General features: G+C 45.4%; 1 protein-coding gene across 8 annotated transcripts in view; it reads right to left on the bottom strand.

The window, feature by feature from the left end:
• The window catches only part of FHIP1A (FHF complex subunit HOOK interacting protein 1A), a 399,036-nt gene that overhangs the window by 17,528 nt on the left and 362,023 nt on the right, over positions 1 to 19,485 (bottom strand). For all 8 annotated transcript variants that reach the window (XM_070474764.1, XM_070474760.1, XM_070474765.1 and 5 more), the window contains 3 exons: positions 15,461 to 15,628; positions 12,321 to 12,400; positions 1,317 to 1,507 (listed from right to left, as the gene is read on the bottom strand). In XM_070474764.1, coding sequence (XP_070330865.1) covers positions 1,317 to 1,507; positions 12,321 to 12,400; positions 15,461 to 15,628 — 439 coding nt within the window. The remainder of the gene's footprint in view (positions 1 to 1,316; positions 1,508 to 12,320; positions 12,401 to 15,460; positions 15,629 to 19,485) is intronic.

Consider the following 19,485-nt stretch of genomic DNA (forward strand, 5'->3'; position numbering starts at 1 on the left):
AGCCTGTTAATTCATTCTGCCATCCTGAGAATTACTGGGAGTTTTATGTTCCAAGTAGTGTCCTGTGATAAATTTTCATATTCACTACCAAAACAGTCCCTTTACCCTAAGAATGATACACTGACTACCTTTGATGTTAAAAGCTCTCAACCATGTAACTGAAATAGCTATGCAAACATCTGCATTGATGTTTACATTTCCTTTAGGAGAAAAATGGACTCAGACAAGGGCAAACACAAATTCTACCATTTCTTAAAACATCTACCACCCGGCAGGCACTTTATCGGTGCTGTCGAATTTAATCCTCACTACAAGCCTATGTGGAGACACTGTTTTCTCCATTTACAGGATGAAGAAATTGAGGCTCAGAGACAAAGATCACCCAAGAGCCACTGGCAGAGCCACGAGTCAGGCAACAAGTCCTACTCACTGCCTCCCCAAGTCAAGGTCATCTCACGTCAACCTCTCTCCTTATTTCATTCAAGCCTCTTCATTATCTAAAATAAGGGCTAACTCTACCTTAGCTATAGCCGACTCCAACCCCCGGCCCCATTTTGTTTAAAAAGACGTGCGAATACCACACATCTCATGCTTGTACACTGAGGAGGCTGCTAGAAAGCCTAGTGAAAATTGAGGTCTGGGGACACTGACCAGGTGAGAGCTGGGCATGTCAGTGAATACTTATTACAACTTCAAGAAGCAGAAAAGGACCCCTAGCTAGTGAGTCATAAAAGAGACAGGACTCAATGCAGCATTCCCTGTCTGCCAAGAGAGACACACATCCAAGAGAGATGGCATCTGGTATCCTCGTGTTTATAAAGATTATCACTAGAGAGGGCTGCCTGGGAGGCTGGGACCCGGGACCCTGTGCTTCAGTGCTTACACCTGGACATGCATCTCCTCCTCCCCTCCAGCAACAGAATACAAAGAAGCTATGAGGAACTAAAAATAACCGCATGCATGCACAGATGGGGCAAATGATGAAAAATAGCATACAGAAAGGTCAAAGCTGGACCGCCACTCCTGTGGTGCCAGAAGCAACAGGGCACTGAGCATGGTCCCAGAACCAGCACCGCCAGGGGGTCGGCAGACCACCTAAGCCAGCCCTCTGACCCCACCTACCGGTTCATCCCCCACCCTCACCCCACTTAAGGGAGCAGCCTGGCCCCCGGCTTGGGGAGCAAGCAAAGGCATCTGCTTCTTGTTCTTGGGCTGCAGCAAGAGGCCCGGGAAAGCCCTGCCTGAAGTCCTCCCCTGGCCTCTTGTCAATTTGTATTGCTTCAAGGGTCAGGGATGCAGGTCAGCAACACCCCTACCTGGGCTATCACGCGTGCACTTTGACCAGAGAATATAATCCCTCTCCTGGTTCCCAAGCGTCAGGGTGATCCCGCTGGAGCAACAGACGGGGGTCAGGGCGAGCAGCTTGGCCGCAGACACAGAGTAACAGTCTCTCTCCTTCACAGCCCACCTCTGACTCAGCATCATGTGATTGCAAGGGATCAGATACCTGGAAGACAAAAAGGGCCGCGTTCAGTGTCTGCAGGTCCATTCCTGTGATCAGGGGAGCTCATCCTTTCTGCACTTTCACTCCAGCCCTCTACCAGCCTCATTCCCGAGCTTAAAACTTGTCAAGGGCTTCTTTTTTCTGACAGCAGATCTAAGGGCCTTCACAGGTTAACATCCCCAGCTTCCCTCTCTTAATCGATGTGCCCGCCCCCTGGGCCCTGGGCCTTGACCTTTGCTGTAACCTCCCCTGCAGTCAGCTGCCCCCTCCCGCCAGACACATGCCTTGTCATCGTGCAAACTCCAACTTCAGTGCCACTCTCTCCAGGAAGGCACCCGGGCTTCCTACTCCAAGATGGAGACACGCTCTCCCTCCACTACGCTCATGGCCCTCTGCTAAGGCGCTGCTCTCAGAATCACAGTTATTTTGGTGTCTGCCTTCTCAACATGATGAGCTACCAGAAACAGCACCTCCTTCAGGCGTTCTGCCTCATGGTCCCACGGCCAGCGCTCAGAATGGGACCTGAAGCAAAGCAGCTGCACAAACAGGCAAAGCCCCTGTCAGAGCGCCAGCCTCCTCGTGTTCGCCTGTGGGGCCGTGAGAATATCGTGTGCTGCGGTGTTCTGGCACCGGTTCTGAAGGGGGTGTAAGGGTGGGGGGTGTCCCCACACCACCAAGCACGCGGTGCTCCAGACTGAAGGTGTCCTTCGGTTCAACTCAAGTCTGACACTGTCTGCTTGGAGATGGCAGGGGCGCCCCCGGGGTGAGGGTTCGGTCCTACAAGACTTCCCAACACACACACACACACTTCAGATGCCAGTCACAAGTCCAGGCTGTCACCTGACTCCTGAGGTTCCAACACCCCCTCTGGGTTTGATCAATTTGCTAGAGCAGTGCCCAGAACTCAGAGGCTTTTTTTAACTTATTAATTTTATACCGGAGCGCAGCCAGTTAACAATGTTGCGACAGTTTCAAGTGGACAGCGAAGGCACTCGGCCATATATACGCACGTGTCCACTCCCCCAACCCCCTCGCATCCAGGCTGCTCCGTAACACTCAGCACAGTGCCCTGGGCTAGATACAGCAGGTCCCCGCTGGTCAGCCTTAAAACACAGCGATGTGTGCCTGTCCATCCCAAACTCCCTAACTGTCCCTTCCCCTCACCACCTACGTTTGTCCTCTAAACCTGTGAGTCTGTTTCTGCTTTGTAAATAAAGAACTCAGAGACATATTACTTACTAGGTCACTGGTTTGTTAGGGAAGGATGTAACTCATGAACAGTCGGATGGAGAGATGCAGGGGGTCAGGGGTGGCGGGGGGTATGGTAATCTCCCGGCCACCTCTCTCCCAGCACCTCCACCAACGGGAGGCTCTCCACACCCAGCCGTTGTGGGCTTTATAGAGGTTTCACTACGGTCATGGCTAACTGAATTCGTACTTAATTCAACCTTCTCCTCTCCCTGGATAGCGGGGGCTCAGAAGAAAAAGGACAAAGATCAAACATACATTTCTTAGTATGAACCACATCACAGTGGCCCAGGGCTCACCATGGAGCACTGGGCCCTGTTTCACACCAAACACTCCTGGGAGTGGGTGACAAAGCATCTCAGGATCATCACACAGCCGGAAACAAGAAAATGTGGGCAGTCATTTCTGGCACACTCGGAGCACACTGGCAGGCTGCGAGGCTGGAATCAAGTGCGTTTCAGTGGCTTCCTTTCCCAACAGGGAGAAAGACCACACTGTTTGTTTAAACAAAGATGCAACAAACGGGATGGAAGCCTCACGGCCAGAGCCGAGTGCCCCATGTTTGTGCGGGAGCCAATTCCAGAGACCCCGAGCCCTGAGGCGGACAACCACAATCTTCAATAAACCTGCAAGTTTTTGTTTCTGTATTAAGCTTTCAAGAGGGAGGCAGTACAGAGGAAAACAAGCGATGATTAAGGATTCAGTGGAAAAGATAAAAGTACAACTGCCAGGGTACGTCCCGAGGCCAGTAAACATTGAGCTGTCTCCCACAGCTCCTGCGGATCCACAGGAGGAAAACCTATGTTTGCATTAATGACTGACCTGCAAGCGCCTGAGTCAAGGAGGAAAAGAGATGCCGTTCTCTTCACAGCAAGTTACACTTTGGTCTTTATAATGTCCATGGTATGAAATGGCAAACTTGCCACTGAACCTTCAGTTCTCAAAGAATAAGTCAAGGACTTCCCTGGTGGTCCAGTGGCTAAGACTCCAGGTTCCCAATGCAGGGGGCCTGGGTTCCCAAAGGGTCAGGGAACTAGATCCCACATGCCACAGGCAATTAAATAAGTAACATAAATACAAATAAATATATATAAATAGAAACTTAAATTGTGCTAAGTCACTTGAGTCGTGTCTGACTCTCAGTGACCCTGTGGACTGTAGCCAGGCTCCTCTGACCATGGGATTCCCCAGGCAAGAACACTGGGGTGGGCTGCCATGCCCTCCTCCAGGGGGTCTTCCTGACCCAGGGATCGAACCCAGGTCTCTTATGTTTCCTACACTGGTAGGTGGGTTCTCTACCACTAGTGCTACTACCTTTAATCAGTAAATCAAATTATGCCTCATTCAACCCAAACCAAGCTAGATTTCCAAGTAAGGGAGACTCAGCCTCCCCTCCCCACACTCATAGGCATACAACACACACAGACACCTGAGCCCAAACCCCCATCACTAAGATCCAGACACACCCCGAACATCTGATGCAGCAGTATTTATTTGCAAGTTCAGGTGCGTGGAACTCAAAGGGTCTAAGAACAAACAGGAAAGATAGGAGAAGGCAGTGCGGGAAACGGGCCAGGTCTATCCTCATCCTTAGCCCAGCTTTGGGGACCTGTGCCTGAGTCCTACTGGAGAGGAAACAGATCCTACAGGCAGAAAATGAAAGCGCTCTTTTCATGAGGATCTCTGTGAGAGGGAGAGGCTTTGTGGACCAAGCGTGATGCAAAGGAGAGGCGCCTTCGCTGGGCCCCAAGGACACACGGGGGGCCATGCTGGCCCAGCCCTGCCCTCCACCACCCCCGAGCCCTCTCAGGGGCAGGGGCACGGCAGGGGGGCAGCACCAGTCAAGGGCTCAGCAGGGACGCTCCTGTGGCAACTGCACTGGGGCCCAGACTTGTGCATGAGCCCATGTGAGACCCCACCCCTGGGCTCCCACAGAAGTGGTAGCTGATGCTTCACAGTGGGCTGTGGTCTTAGACGAGGGGCAGGGGGTGGGTAAGAGCCAGGGAAACCTGTCCTGTGGTTGCTGATGTGAACTCTTCTGCCGTCACAGGCGAGAGAGGCCCGGGGAAATTCACATTATACAGAATTTATATTGTATCCTTATTCTCATCATTAATTATTTAAGAAACAACCTGCTTCGATGCTTTTATATACTGCAGGAACTTGATGACTGCTTACAGCTCAAACCAAGCATATTTCATGACTTAAGTTGATATACATAGATTTCTACTCTTTGTTTGAAGAACTAAAAAAAAAGGAACAGTGGATCAAACCTAATATAGCTATCTATCAAATATCACCAGTGGGTAGCTTGGAATTATATTAGAATAAATAGTGACTGGGAATTTGGAAGTTTACAAATACACACTTTCAGTAGAAACTAAGAATTTTCTTCTGAGTAAATAAAATAAAGGGATCCCTGAGTGGTTGAAGGAGAGGGTCCTATACAATTAGAAATTGGAGAGTCAACCCAAATGAATAACACCTCTGCATTTAAAGGAGGACTTCTACTACCGTGCTTTTATAATGAAGGATTATCCCAGAGAGAGAATGGGGGAACTACACACTGACTCCCGTCCTCCCTCTTTTACAGAGAAAGATTAGAAACAGAATGAAGTCAGATGTTCCCCAAACGTCAACCATCAAGATTAAGTGGCTGATGACAGCAGAAAAATCACTTAGGAAATTTAATACAGATCTGTCCTCAAACTATCTTTTCATTTCAACTATATTTGCTTGGGGTGGGATTTTATTTAAGTTCAGGAAGCAGTAAATATTACATAATCGGAAACTAACAAATGGCTTTAGAGGCTCAGGTTACTCAAAGCCATCCCTATACAGCAGGAAAAAAAAGTATTTCCTACATTGTCCTCCCTTTTTTCATTATCTACCTAGCCCTCTGCAACCCTGGGTCCATGTTCTATGTTATTGGACATCACTCAATAAAATAAATCATCATCACTTCTGAAACAATTCAGTGACAACCGATCAATAACAGAGCATATACACAGCCTGCTGCTACACTGACAATAAAAACAAACAAAGCAGTCAGGTATGATGAAGTAAGCAAGATGCTTCTTAGGAGATGATGACAACCTCAGTATGCACCAACAGGCAAAAATCTTAAAAGCAATGTGAGTCAATTTCAAGAAGCTCCTTTGTTTTTCAAAGACGTTTTGGCCGTATTTCTCCTATCCATCGTACCTAGGTTGGCTTCTTTTCCCCTCTCCTCCAGAAACCTGCTGCTGCTGCTAAGTCGCTTCAGTCGTGTCCGACTCTGTGCGACCCCACAGACGGCAGCCCACCAGGCTCCCCCGTCCCTGGGATTCTCCAGGTAGGAACACTGGAGTGGGTTGCCATTTCTTTCTCCAATGCATGAGAGTGAAAAGTGAAAGTGAAGTCGCTCAGTCGTGTCCGACTCGTAGTGACCCCATGGACTGCAGCCCACCAGACTCCTCCGTCCATGGGATTTTCCAGCCAAGAGTCCTGGAGTGGGGTGCCATTGCCTTCTCCCCTCCAGAAACCTAATGCTCTCGTAAGGTGGGAATGTTCCTGAAGTGAACAGACAGCTTCTCTCTGAGCAAAACAGTCTCTACCTGAACACAAAAGGTGATGCAGTTCATAAACCTGAGAAAGGACCAGTACTTGAGAAAGAAAAACCCCAACCAGAACATTCAGAAGTGGCATGCAGGGTACTAAGCCACTCAGCGATGCCTGAGCGGGGAAGGGTCACGAGCACGGGGGTGATCTGCCAGGTGACGGCCCGTCAGCAGGCCCTGCCTGCCTGTGCCCATCACCGGTCACACCTGTGAGGCGGACAATTTCTCTTACGTTTTCTGTGCCCCTAAATAGCCTCTCTAGGGGTACCTTATTCCAACTCACTATTCTGATATCTTGTTAAGGAAAAAAAAAGTCAGTTTCAAATGGATTATCACTTTGAAATGGCAATAATTAAGAGTGTTTGGGCTGCAACAGAAATCGATGTAGTTTTACCAAGTAACAAGTCACTTCACTAAAGTCACACGATCGTCACTGCTCTATTGCCTCTCAGACCCACAAGTCTGTCAGGCGCGTTCAAACGAGCACAGCAGCAACAACAAGAAGGACAGGTCACAAACACAGGTCCCTTAAAGTTTAAATGGCTCGAAAAATAAGGATTTTCCACTGTCTTTGCTTTTGGTACAGATTCTAAGTCAGAAAAGACACTGTTTTCATTATGGTAAGCCCCTCTTATCTGCAGGAGATACATTCCAAGACCCCCAGGGATGCCTGAACCCATGGATAGTACTGAACCCTATAAATACTATGCTTTTTTCTATACATACAAATCTATAAAGTTTAATTTATAGATTAGGCTCAGTAAGAGAATAACAACAACAGCTAGTAATAGCTAATTTTTCCCAACTTTAGAAAAGTTTTAGTGTGAGAAAATGGACAGACATGGTAACATCAATATTTTAATTTACAAAATGGTACTTCAGAATGACAAAAAAATCATATCCAGCTCATTTATCTAGTGATAATATGGTCTAGCCTATTTGGTTTTCACCCTAGAATACACATTTTAGCTCATGCATCCATTTTTGGAGTATCTGGTGATAAAATATAACAATTATAACAATGTACTGTAATGAAAGTTACGTGAATGTAGTCTGTCTCTCAAAGTATCCCAGTGTGCTGTACTCACCCTTCTTGTGATGACCTGAGATGATGGAATGCCTACATGATGGTGTGAAGTGAGGTGAATGATGTCAGCCTTGTGACGGACGCTCAGGCCACCACTGACCTTCTGACATAAGACAAAGGATGCACATGTACTTAAGGTGATCCTGGATCACTGAGCCATGAGGATGTCGATGGCTGGATATCAGGGGCAGACTCTGTTAATAACTGGGGATCCAGGGAGGGGAGGCCTGAGATTCCATCACACTACTCAGAACAGCACACAATTTAAAACCTATGAACTGTTTATTTCCAGAAGTTTCCACTTAATATTTCTGAGTCATGGTTGACCATGGGTAACTGAAACCTTGGAAAACAGAACCGAAGATAAGAGAGACTCAGTTCAGTTCAGTTGCTCAGCTGTGTCCAACTCTCTGCAACCTCATGGACTATAGCATGCCAGGCTTCCCTGTCCATCACCAATTCCCTAAGCTTGCTCAAACTCATGTCGATCAAGTCAGTGATGCCATCCAACTGTCTCACTCTCTGTCGTCCCCTTCTCCTGCCTTCAATCTTTCACAGCATCAGGGTCTTTTCCAATGAGTCAGTTCTTCACATCAGGTGGCCAAAGTATTGGAGCTTCAGCTTCAGCATCAGCTCTTCCAATTCAGGACTGATTTCCTTTAGGAGTGACTGGTTTGATCTCCTTGCAGTTCAAGACTCTCAAAGAGCCATCTCCAACACCACACTTCAAAAGCATCAATTCTTCGGCACTCAGCTTTCTTTATGGTCCAACTCCCACGTCCATACATGACTTAGCTTTGACTAGATGGACCTACACACCCTTTCATCACACCTTATCATTCCAGCCACCATTGTTCACAGCCTTGTTCTCACAATTGTAAATCTCCTTATCTCTTTCTGCTGCAAACTTAGTAGTAACTTCTTCAATCTCATTAATTCTCTCTTAATCTGTATCTTAAATGTTATTTACATTAAACACTCCATTTTTCATTTTAATAATTACAGTTTCCACTTCTAAAAGCCCCAGCTGGTTCTTTAAATCTGCCTGTCATTTTTACTTGATTGTCAAAATACCATTTTTAGGGGATTTCCCTAGTGGTCCAGTCCTTAAGAACCTGCTTCCAATGCAGGGGACTTGGGTTTGATCCCTGGTAAAAGAAGTAAGATCCCACATGCCACAGGGCAACTACTTAGACTCAATGCAGCCAAATAAATAAAAATAAAATAAATTTCTAAAAAAAAGTTTTTAGTTTAACAGAAATAAGTATTGGCAAGGATCTGAAGAAACTAGAACCCTGAGCACTGCTAGTGGACTTATAAAATGTGCAGCCATTGTAGAAAAAAAAAATTAAACAGAATGACCATATGATCCAGCAACTTCACTTCTGGGTATCTACACAAAAGAAGTGAAAGCAGGGTTTTGAAGAGACATATCTGTTTATCTATGGCCATAGCAGTGTTAGTCATTACAGCTAAAATGGGAAGCAAGTCAAAATGTCCACTGACATGTGGTATAAATAATGGAATATTATTCAGTCTTCAAAAGGAAGGAAATTCTGACACCTGCTACAACACGAAAGCCTCTTGAAGACACTGTGCTAAGTGAGATAAACCAGGCGCAGAGAGACAAACACTGCATGAGCCCACTCACACGAGGCGCCTGGAAGGGGCGCAAGCAGCAGCAGGCAGGGCGGTGGGCGCCCCAGGGGCTGGGGCGGGGGCCGGCAGCGAGGATTTAAGGGGCACAGAAGGGCTTTCTTCCGGAGGTGAGAACAACTCTGCAGATGGATGATGGCAGTGGCTGCACAACAGTGTGAGTGCACATCACTGAGCTGTACGGTTAAGATGGTAAATTCTAGGTTCTGTGTATTTGACTCGGTCAAATCAGTTGGTCAGCCATGTCTGACTCTTTGCAACCCTACAGACGGAAGCACGCCAGGCCTCCCTGTCCATCACCAACTCCTGGAGTTTACTCAAACTCATGTCCATTGGGTCGGTGATGCCATCCAACCAGCTCCTCCTCTGTCGTCCCCTTCTCCTCCTGCCTTCAGTCTTTCCCAGCATCAGGGTCTTTTCCGAGGAGTTAGCTGTTCGCATCAGGTGGCCAAAGTACTGGAGCTTCAGCTTCAGCATCAGTTTTTCCAATGAATATTCAGGACTGATTTCCTTTAGGATGGACTGATTTGATTTCCTTGCTGTCCAAGGGACTCTCAAGAGTCTTCTCCAACACCACAGTTTAAAAGCATCAATTTTTCAGCACTCAGCTTTCTTTATAGTCCAACTTTCATATCCATACATGACTACTGGAAAAACTAGAGCCTTGACTAGATAGACCTTTGTTGGCAGAGTAATGTCTTTGCTTTCATAGTTTTTCTTTCAAGGAGCAAACACCTTTTAATTTCATGGCTGTAATCACCATCTACAGTAATTTTGGAGACCAAGAAAATAAAGTCTCTCACTGTTTCCATTGTTTCCCCATCTATCTGCCAAGAAGTGATGGGACTGGATGCCATGATCTTAATTTTTTGAATGTTGAGTGTATTTGACTACAATTAAAAAGACTTGTTCTGCCTGAAATTATCACAACATTGTTAATCAGGTATACTCTAATACAAAATAAAAAGTTTAAAAAAACAGAAAAAGTACTTGTTAAATGGGGATGGGAGGTGGGAGGTGGGAGGTGGATCGGCCGCTCAGGTGACAAAGATAGGAAGCAGAGGTTTCCTGCATGTCTGCCGCGTGCTGACCTCTGCACCTGTCCCTACTCATTCTTCTCAGAGCCCCAGGCAATGGGGCAGAATCAGAAGTACAGAAAGTAGTAAATAAAGGGCAACTACTACTATATTCTCCTCCTCATCCTCAATAAGGAAACAAAGAAGAAACGGGCTGGGAGGGCTGGGATCAGAGGCTGCACCCAGCGCTTCCTCCACGGCTCCGCTCAGCACCTGCAGCCATGTGCTTTACTGGGCAACGGCAGGCCCTTACTCCCCTGGAAATGCCAAGCACTGACTTGGACGTTGGTTTCAATCACGAGCTGACTCCTTCACGTTCACAAGGCACAGATCTGGCTCTCAAAAGAAGCTTTGACGAATACGACCTCTGAGGACAGTTTCACCACAAGCACCGCCCTGTGAGTAGACAATGGCCATGGGGCAGAAGCGCCCACCCCCTGGGCTCAGCCTCCCCCGGCGACCCAGGGCTGGGGTGTGGGGCCAGACTTCCAGGCCCACTGCAGGGGACAGCTGCTTTCTCTGCTGTTCAAGAAGCGGCATTCAAGAACCTAAAGTTTAAATATAACCAGGATTTATCCTTGTTGGAAGCAAAGTCTGGCTTTGACAGTAAACAAAAAGGCTTTAACAAGCTGCTCTGACGGATTTCATCCAGGCGCCACTAATGCACTCTGTCACATCAGGAGAGACCTGATGTGAAGCAGAGGCAACCCTTTTAGGACAGAAAACTAATGCTCTCCTGCACGACCCAGGGTATGTACTTATGAGAAGATCCGTTCTTTGCTAAGGCCCTAAGATTAGTTACTGATGGCCTGATCTAAAACCTCCAAAAGTCCAAAATTAATAGGTGATATTCGCCTATAAAACAGTGACTCTGCAAGGCCTCCATCACCAGGCCACCCACTGACTCCCCCTGTGGTGTTTCCATCGCTCCCTTTTGTAGGATGCCGCATCTATACTGCACCTTCCTCAAACCAGTAGTTCTCAAACTTGGCCTGGCATCAGAATCCCCTGGCGCTAAGTAAAACACAGCGTGCCGGGCCCCACCCACCACTAGGTCCTGATTCAGCATGTCTGGGAGAAGACGGCCAAGGATGCGTGTTTTCATGAGTTCCTGGATGGCGTCTCCGCCACTGTTTCCAGGACCACGCTTGGCCATGCCTGAAACCTCTCCAGGGCCAGCTCGGTGGGAAGGCCAGCTCCTCAGTAACCCTGCTCACACCGTGTCTAAACCGCAGTGGGGACCAGGGGCAGCCCAGGGCTCCTCTCAGCACCCTCTGTCCCAGCAGGGGTCAGCAGCAGGGTCTCTGGAAGGTGGGGGTGACACAGGCACCCGGCGAGCTGGTCGGCTCTTTCCTTATCGCGTCCAGATCACAGAGGGGAGTGTGGGAGCACAGGCCTTTGTCTACCCTCTTCCTTCACAAAAGCAGATGCTTCTCTCGGGGATCCTGGGAGGACAGGCTGGGCTGAGGCAGGAGGCAGTGCTCCTGAGTCTCCTGCCCGACGACCGAACTGATGCCGTCCTGCTGGCAGCCCACTTTGACTCCGGATGGCCATCCTCGGATCCCAGCCCCTTCGCGACACCGCTCCCACCTGGGCATCTGAAGGACAGACCTTTTCTGCCCTGTGTACATGGCTGTCCTTTTCCGTTCGTCCCTCCACCCATGCCCTCTGAACTGTACACAGCAAGTGCTCATTAAATACTTACCGAATTTAATTGAAAAACACTCGCAAGTCAGGCAGTGAGCACTGTAGCCATACCATTACTAAAGCAAAAGTCATAGAACAATTTCTATACACCAACAGTATTTCATATTGAGAAGAGTTGTTTTCAATAACATGAGCCTCCTAAAAATGTACTTTGGGAGAAAGACATTCAGTTACAGATCAGAAGAGCTTTCATAATACTTCTGAAAGTTTCCAAACATTCTATTTATTTTTTTCCAGGAGCACATGTGTAATATAATGCCTTTGCCCCCCCCCCCCCACCAAAATACTTTTAACCTTGGGCAATAATGCATTAGTTAAGCTGATTTTCTTGATTATTTTCTTTCTTAGAAGCATGGTCCTTACTTAGCTCATATTACCAAAGGAAAAAAAAATAGCAATAGTGTAGGGTTGTTCTTTGAAGGAAACAAAAGGTGGCAACTCACCTTAGAATTAGTTGTAACATCACATCTTCACAATGTAAACTGATGAGAGTTCTAAATAAGGCCAGGGACACCACACAAAGCTGGGAAGCAACAAACACACATTCTATTTGAGACACTGAAAGGACCTTTGTAACCCCAAAGATGGTAAATAAATCAGAATAAAACGGCCTTTATTTTTTAAGTAGTTTTAATTTTTTTTTTTTTTAAGATGCTGCTGCCAGACAGAATGTGTATTCAGACTATCAGTTCTCCTGTAGGATTCAATTCAACAGTCTATCCCTGGGATTATGCCACTATGCAGAATCACTCTCCTACAAAATGCCTATGCTCATAGAAGATCCAGATAAATATGCCCCTACAACTCCCCGACACACACACACACACACACACACACACGCGCGCGCGCGCACACACGATCTACTTATGTCATTTGTTTTCCTATTTTCTTCTCCTAATATTTTATGTATTTATTTGGCTGAGAGGGGTCTTTGTTATGGCATGCAGGAGCTTGTATTAATAGTTGTGGCATGCACAGTCTTAGTTGCAACATGTGTGATCTAGTTCCCTGACCAGGGATCAGATCCTAGGTCCCCAGCATTGGGAGCCCAGAGTCTTAATCACTGGAGTGCCAGAGAAGACCCTTCTAGTTATTTTCAAATATGACATTGATTTTTTACAAGACAGGGCTAAAAGAAAATTGCATATACCCTGGCCAACTCTCTCTTTAGAGTCACCAGCCCCAAACCTCAACTCCTTTTGGTTTGTTTCTTGGCTTTGGGGCAAAGATTTTCCTGGGTTCCATTTCCTATATGCTGAGGGGATAATGATATACTCTCCTGAAGTATTTCATTAAGTACTTTTCTCATTAAAAAAAAAAAAAGAATTCTTGCCATCTCTGATTTCTAAAAAGGAAGGATAAAGAGCCCAACAGAGAAGGTTCCCAAAGGTGCATTCTAAAATCGCTGTGCCCTTTGGGCAGTAAGCATTTATTGTTCTATCCAGCCACTTCAGTAATTGAGGCTCTTATTGTTGGTAGAGGAGAATAAGTGCTGGTCTGTCTCCTAGGCAGGACCAGTTTACAACCCGGTCAGTGAAATCCACAACGGTTCTGCAGAGAAAGAGCTGTACTTGGTGAGCCCCGAAACATCTCTTGTACTCAGGACAGGTCACCCCTTACAGTTAGGCAGAAGCAACACACTTCATTCCACTCAATCCATGCCTCTGCACATTCCGTCCTCTGCCTGGAGTGCCTTTCTCTGTTTCTTCCGCAGGATAAAGCCTCCTTATTCTCCAAGACTGACCCTAGGCATCGCCTTTCCTAGGAAATCTTCTCTTTCTTCCAGGATTACCACTCAGCATCTCCTTTCCCCATTCTGAGTCCTTTCTATATGTCACCATGGTAACCTGGGCAAGTCACTGTCAAGGCGCTCAGTACCCTGTACCTGTCTTTTTATTATTGAGTCCCAGGAGTTTGTTATTCTGCATACAAGTATCTTATCAGAGACACGACTTGCAAAGATTTCTTCCTATTGTGTCAGCTGTCTTTTCAGTTTTTTGATGGTATTCTTTGAAATATAAGAATTCTTACTTGCTTATACAGTTTCGATTTCTTCTTGAATCAGTCTCAGAAGACTGTATCTTTCTAGAACTTGCCTGTTTCATCTAAATTATCCAATATTTTAGCATATAGTTGTTCACAGTATCCCTTATAATCCTTTTTAGTTCTGTAAGGTCAAAAGTAATATCCCTTCTTTCATCCTGGATTTTATTAATTTGACTCTTCTTACTTTCTTCCTTAATAGTCTAGCTAAAAGTTTGTCAATTCTGTCAATATTTTCAAAAAATCAACTTTTTTTTGAGGCTTTTGATTTTTATTGAATGAAAAATTCTTTAAATTCTATAGTACTTTACAGTTTTCAAAAGTTTCACACATGATTTCATAATATCCCTTTGTCCCCCTATGCGTTCCAGCGCGCCACTGGTAACCACATTTGTTATCTACAGCTGTGAGTCAGCTTCTCGTCTGTTTTACTTACTAGTTTGTTGTATTTTCTAAATTCTACATATAAGTGGTATTATACAGCATGTGTTTCTCTGTCTGACTTGCTTCATTTAGCATAAAGCCCTCCAAGTCCATCCAAATTCTTGCAAATGGCAAAATTTCATTCCCTTTTTTTTTTCCTTTTTTTTTTCTTCTTTATTCCCTTTTTTTGGCCACACTGGGTCCTCACTGTCATGCAAGGGCTTCCTCTAGCTGGGGTTACTCTCTAGTTCCAGCGCATCAGTTTCTCCTGTTGCAGAGCATGGTCTCTAGAGCGCCTAGGGCTCATCATCAGTTGTGAGGCACAGAATTAGTTGTCCTGTGCATGTAGAATCTTCCTGAACCAGGGACCGAACCTGTGTCCCCTGCACTGGAAGGCAGATTCTTAACCCCTGGACCACCAGGGAAGTCCTACCACATATTCTTTATCCATTCATTTGTTGATGGACAGTTTGGTTGCTTCCATAACTTGGACAGCTTGCAAATTGCAAATAATGCTGCTTATATATAACCATTAGCGTATACAGATCTTTGCAAACTAGTGTTTTCGTTTTCTTCCAATATACCTTTATAATTGCAATTAAACAGAGACAGCCTATGGGGAGAGGGCTGCAAAGGATTACACTAAAGGTATGAGAGGATTTTCAAAGTTCATCAGAGCACCACACTAAAGAATGACTACCTAAATTCACACATGCCCAGACTTGCGTTTCAAAACACTTATGGACTGAAATGTGATCTCTAATACCCAGACTTGATATACTTCAGTTCTTTGGCTTTACTTGAGCTTCAGCCCCACCCCCTGTTCCTTGTCTCCTCAGAAGCACATTCTGCAGGTGCTAGAGAAGAAAGTGTCAACCCAGACCAACTGAGAAAGCTGTCCAGAAAAGGCAGTAACCTCTGCCTCCCAGACAGAAGGGCTCCAGACAGCAAAACAAACCATCTAGTTCATCTCTTCCAAAACAGAAAAGTAAAGGATGAAAGGAAAATAAAAGGAGGGGAAATAAAAAGAAGAGAACATTCATAGTTCTATTCCAAAAGCAAGCTCTCCTGAACTCTGTCCTGAGTCATAACTTCCCTTCCACTGGGCTCTCCTTACCCGGAACGGCGTGTTGATCCGGCTCGTGAGCGTATCCAAGATGTGGACATTCTCATGCTGGTGCAACAGGATAAAGCGGAGGAAGATCTCAAGCAGTGCTGGCTCGGAGATGCTGCGCAGAAAAAGGTCCAGGTAGGCGGTTGTGGTCATGACCTCCTCCACAGTCACCTGGGCCCAAAGACAGAGCGAACACAGGTGAGTCTCCCCTCGAAGCTGTGATACGTGCCTCTCCAATGGCCCCTGGCCTCACCGTAGTGACCCCATCAAGGCAAGAACACGCCTGCCACGAGAAACACTTCAGAGCTGCATTTGAAGCCCCTAACCTATTCACATTCCTCAAAATCTCATGCTGATTCTGCCTTTTAATTCAGAAAGGGGAAAGCAAAGGCAGAAAGAAGCAATTCAAGTGTTCCAACAACCCTGATCACCAGATGCAGTTCAAATACCATCAAGATTTTAGTGAGTAATCACAAAGAGGGAAAAGATAATAGAAAGTACGTTCATTGTCGGTAAAAAGGATTAATTAGAAAGCTCAGTATAACTTGCTTCATTACTAGTCATTCAATAAACCTTTATTGGGATTTCCTATGAACAAGAAGCTAGAAACAATGCATTTTCTGTCCAGGAGGATGGGTTCTATTTATGATCTAGCAAACTAAATAATAATATAATAAATAGCAAATGAGAGGTGCAGAAACAAAATGCTGCAGGAGTTCAGATATGTTTCAGGCAAGTTGGAAGTCAAAATTTTATAACTGAATAATATACATAAAGTATTATTTATAAACTGCTGTAAGAGTTTACTGCTTATAAAGTAACTGTGACTTTTTACATAATACAGATTACTATTTTCTATGTGCTGTGGTTTTCCCATGCAGTAAAACATCAATCTTTCAGGAAACAGACTCCTCTAAAGGGTCAAGTTTTTCCAAGAGCTGAGGATTTGGTGCTTAAAGCAACAGAGTCTTCATTTGAAACATTGGCTGGGACTATTTCAGGAGTGAGCACACACTGCTTCCAAAGGAGCACTGTGCTTGTGCTCAGTCGGTACGACTCTCTGCGACCCCATAGGCTGTAGCCCGCCAGGCTCCTCTGTCCGTGGGCTTTTCCAGGCAAGAATGCTGGAGCGGGCTGCCATTTCCTTCTCTGGGGGATTAAACCCACTCTCCTGCAGTTGCAGGCGTTGGCAGGTGGATTCTTTACCACTGGGCCACCTGGGAATCCCTAAAGGCAGAATGGGGGTCATCGATCGCCATACTGTCTGTAACACAGAAAGACTCAAACAGGCTTGCATGAGAATTACCAGGGAAACAGTTCAAAATTTCAGATTTCAATCTTACACTCTAGAAAGCTTAGATATCTCCCCTGCCATGAGTCTAGCACACTTGATGCTAAATGAAACAGATGGTGATAAATTTTGAGTGATCACATCTTTTCTTTTCCAGTATTCGATCTTCTTTTCTCCTCACTTTAAAAGTGTGAGCTGTCATTTTATCATACTGTTACTGGGCCATTCCTTTAAAAATGCTTTCCTCTTCTCCTCTTCTGCCTTCAAAATCCACAGCTCAGCTTAGAAATCAGATCTCCAGACCTGCGATGTAAGTGTGGACAGCCCTCGCAGCGATGATCTGTGCAGAAAGGCCTGAATTACTTTTATGAATTTCTTGGCTCTTAGGGATGTGCTAGACAGGTGAGTGCACATAGATATTACCAAACCAGTTCTGTCTGTTTTCTTGACTCTAAGCAAGGCCCCGACAGCACATCTGAACGCACTCTCAGAACCCACTGACAGGACCCTGAGTGGCCTGAGCACTGCGTCCGGCCTTTCCATTCCCAACTCAGTGCCAATCTTATGACTCCTCATTCAACACACCCCTGTGTCATCTGACCAGATGTAAAAGCTCTCTGTGCCCAAATAAAGCAAAGGAAATAGGTAAGCACAAACCACTTGGTAGACGAATTACCTTGAGAAGAGCCCTCCTCATGGGCTGCCCTGCTTCTGAACAAACGGCTTCTATCCTGGTGTTTTCTTGTGTTCTCTAGCCCAAGCTCACGGCACTTATAACACTGTCTTGGGACACAAGCTGTGACTTTTTCTTTATTACTGCAGGGCAATGTAAAGAGCCTGGTGCACAGAAGGTACTTAATAAACATTTCCTGAGCAAATGACAGCCTCCAAGGACCTGGCAATTTACATTTGTCAAAGTTGAGCTTAAGTTTTTAAATTCCTCCCTCTTCTCTGCATGAGATCTGAAGGCCCCAGTGAGTGGGGACATTTTTTTAAATAAAAATTACAGAATAACTGATGTCACTCAGAACAATTAAGGGGAAAGGAATGACACCACCACCAAACACATAGTTCTATTAGCTCACATCCATTGCACAACTGCAATCTCAGGGTCCTAAGAGTAGAAATTTAACCTAAAATCATTTACACAAAATTTGAATTCCCTAACAATCTTGATTTTATCCATTTGAATCCATTTGAATGCAGAGTTCCAAAGAATAGCAAGGAGAGATAAGAAAGCCTTCCTCAGTGATCAGTGCAAAGAAATAGAGGAAAACAATAGAATGGGAAAGACTACAGATCTCTTCAAGAAAATTGGAGATACCAAGAGAACATTTCATGCAAAGATGGGCACAAAAAAGGACAGAAATGGTAGGGACCTAACAGAAGCAGAAGATATTAAGGAGAGGTGGCAAGAATACACAGAAGAACTGTACAAAAAAAGATCTTCACAACCCAGGTAATTATGATGGTGTGATCACTCACCTACAGCCAGACATCCTGGAATGTGAAGTCAAGTGGGCCTTAGGACACATCACTACAAAGCTAGTGGAGGTGATGGAATTCCAGTAGAGCTATTTCAAATTCTGGAAGATGATGCTGTGAAAAGTTCTGCACTCAATATGTCAGCAAATTTGGAAAACTCAGCAGTGGCCACAGGACTGGAAAAGCTCAGTTTTCATTCCAATCCCCAAGAAAGGCAATGCCAAAGAATGCTCAAACTACCACACAAGTGCACTCATCTTACATGCTAGTAAAGTAATGCTCAAAATTCCTTAAGTCAGGCTTCAGCAATACATGAACTGTGAACTTCCAGATGTTCAAGCTGGTTTTAAACATCTGAAAGAAAAGGCAGAGGAACTAGAGATCAAACTGCCAACATCCGCTGGATCACAGAAAAAGCAAGAGAGTTCCAGAAAAACATCTATTTCTGCTTTATTGACTATGCCAAAGCCTTTGACTGTGTGGATCACAATAAACTGTGGAAAATTCTGAAAGACACAGGAATACCAGACCACCTGATCTGTCTCTTGAGAAACCTGAATGCAGGTCAGGAAGCAACAGTTAGAACTGGACATGGAACAACAGACTGGTTCCAAACAGGAAAAGGAGTATTGTCACCCTGCTTATTTAACTTAAATGCAGAGTACATCATGAGAAACACTGGGTTGGCGGAAGCACAAGCTGGAATCAAGACTGCCGGGAGAAATATCAATAACCTCAGATATGCAGATGGCACCATCCTTATGGCAGAAAGTAAAGAAGAACTAAAAAGCCTCATGACGAAAGTGAAAGAGAGTGAAAAAGTTGGCTTAAAGCTCAAATTCAGAAAACTAAGATCATGGCATCTGGTCCCATCACTTCATGGCAAATAGATGGGGAAACAGTGGAAACAGTGGCTGACTTTATTTTTTTGGGCTCCAAAATCACTGCAGATGGTGACTGCAGCCAAGAAATTAAAAGATGCTTACTCCTTGGGAGAAAAGTTATGACCAACCTAGATAGCATATTAAAAAACAGAGACGTTACTTTGTCAACAAAGGTCTGTCTAGTCAAGGCTATGATTTTTCCAGTGGTCATGTACAGATGTGAGAGTTGGACTATAAAGAAAGCTGAGCACCAAAGAATTGATGCTTTTGAACTGTGGTACTGGAGAAGACTCTTAAGAGTCCCTTGAACTGCAAGGAGATCCAACCAGTCCATCCTAAAGGAGATCAGTCCTGGGTGTTCACTGGAA

This window comes from Odocoileus virginianus, chromosome 12 (genome assembly GCF_023699985.2).
Source record: "Odocoileus virginianus isolate 20LAN1187 ecotype Illinois chromosome 12, Ovbor_1.2, whole genome shotgun sequence".
In the NCBI taxonomy this organism is placed as follows: domain Eukaryota; kingdom Metazoa; phylum Chordata; class Mammalia; order Artiodactyla; family Cervidae; genus Odocoileus; species Odocoileus virginianus.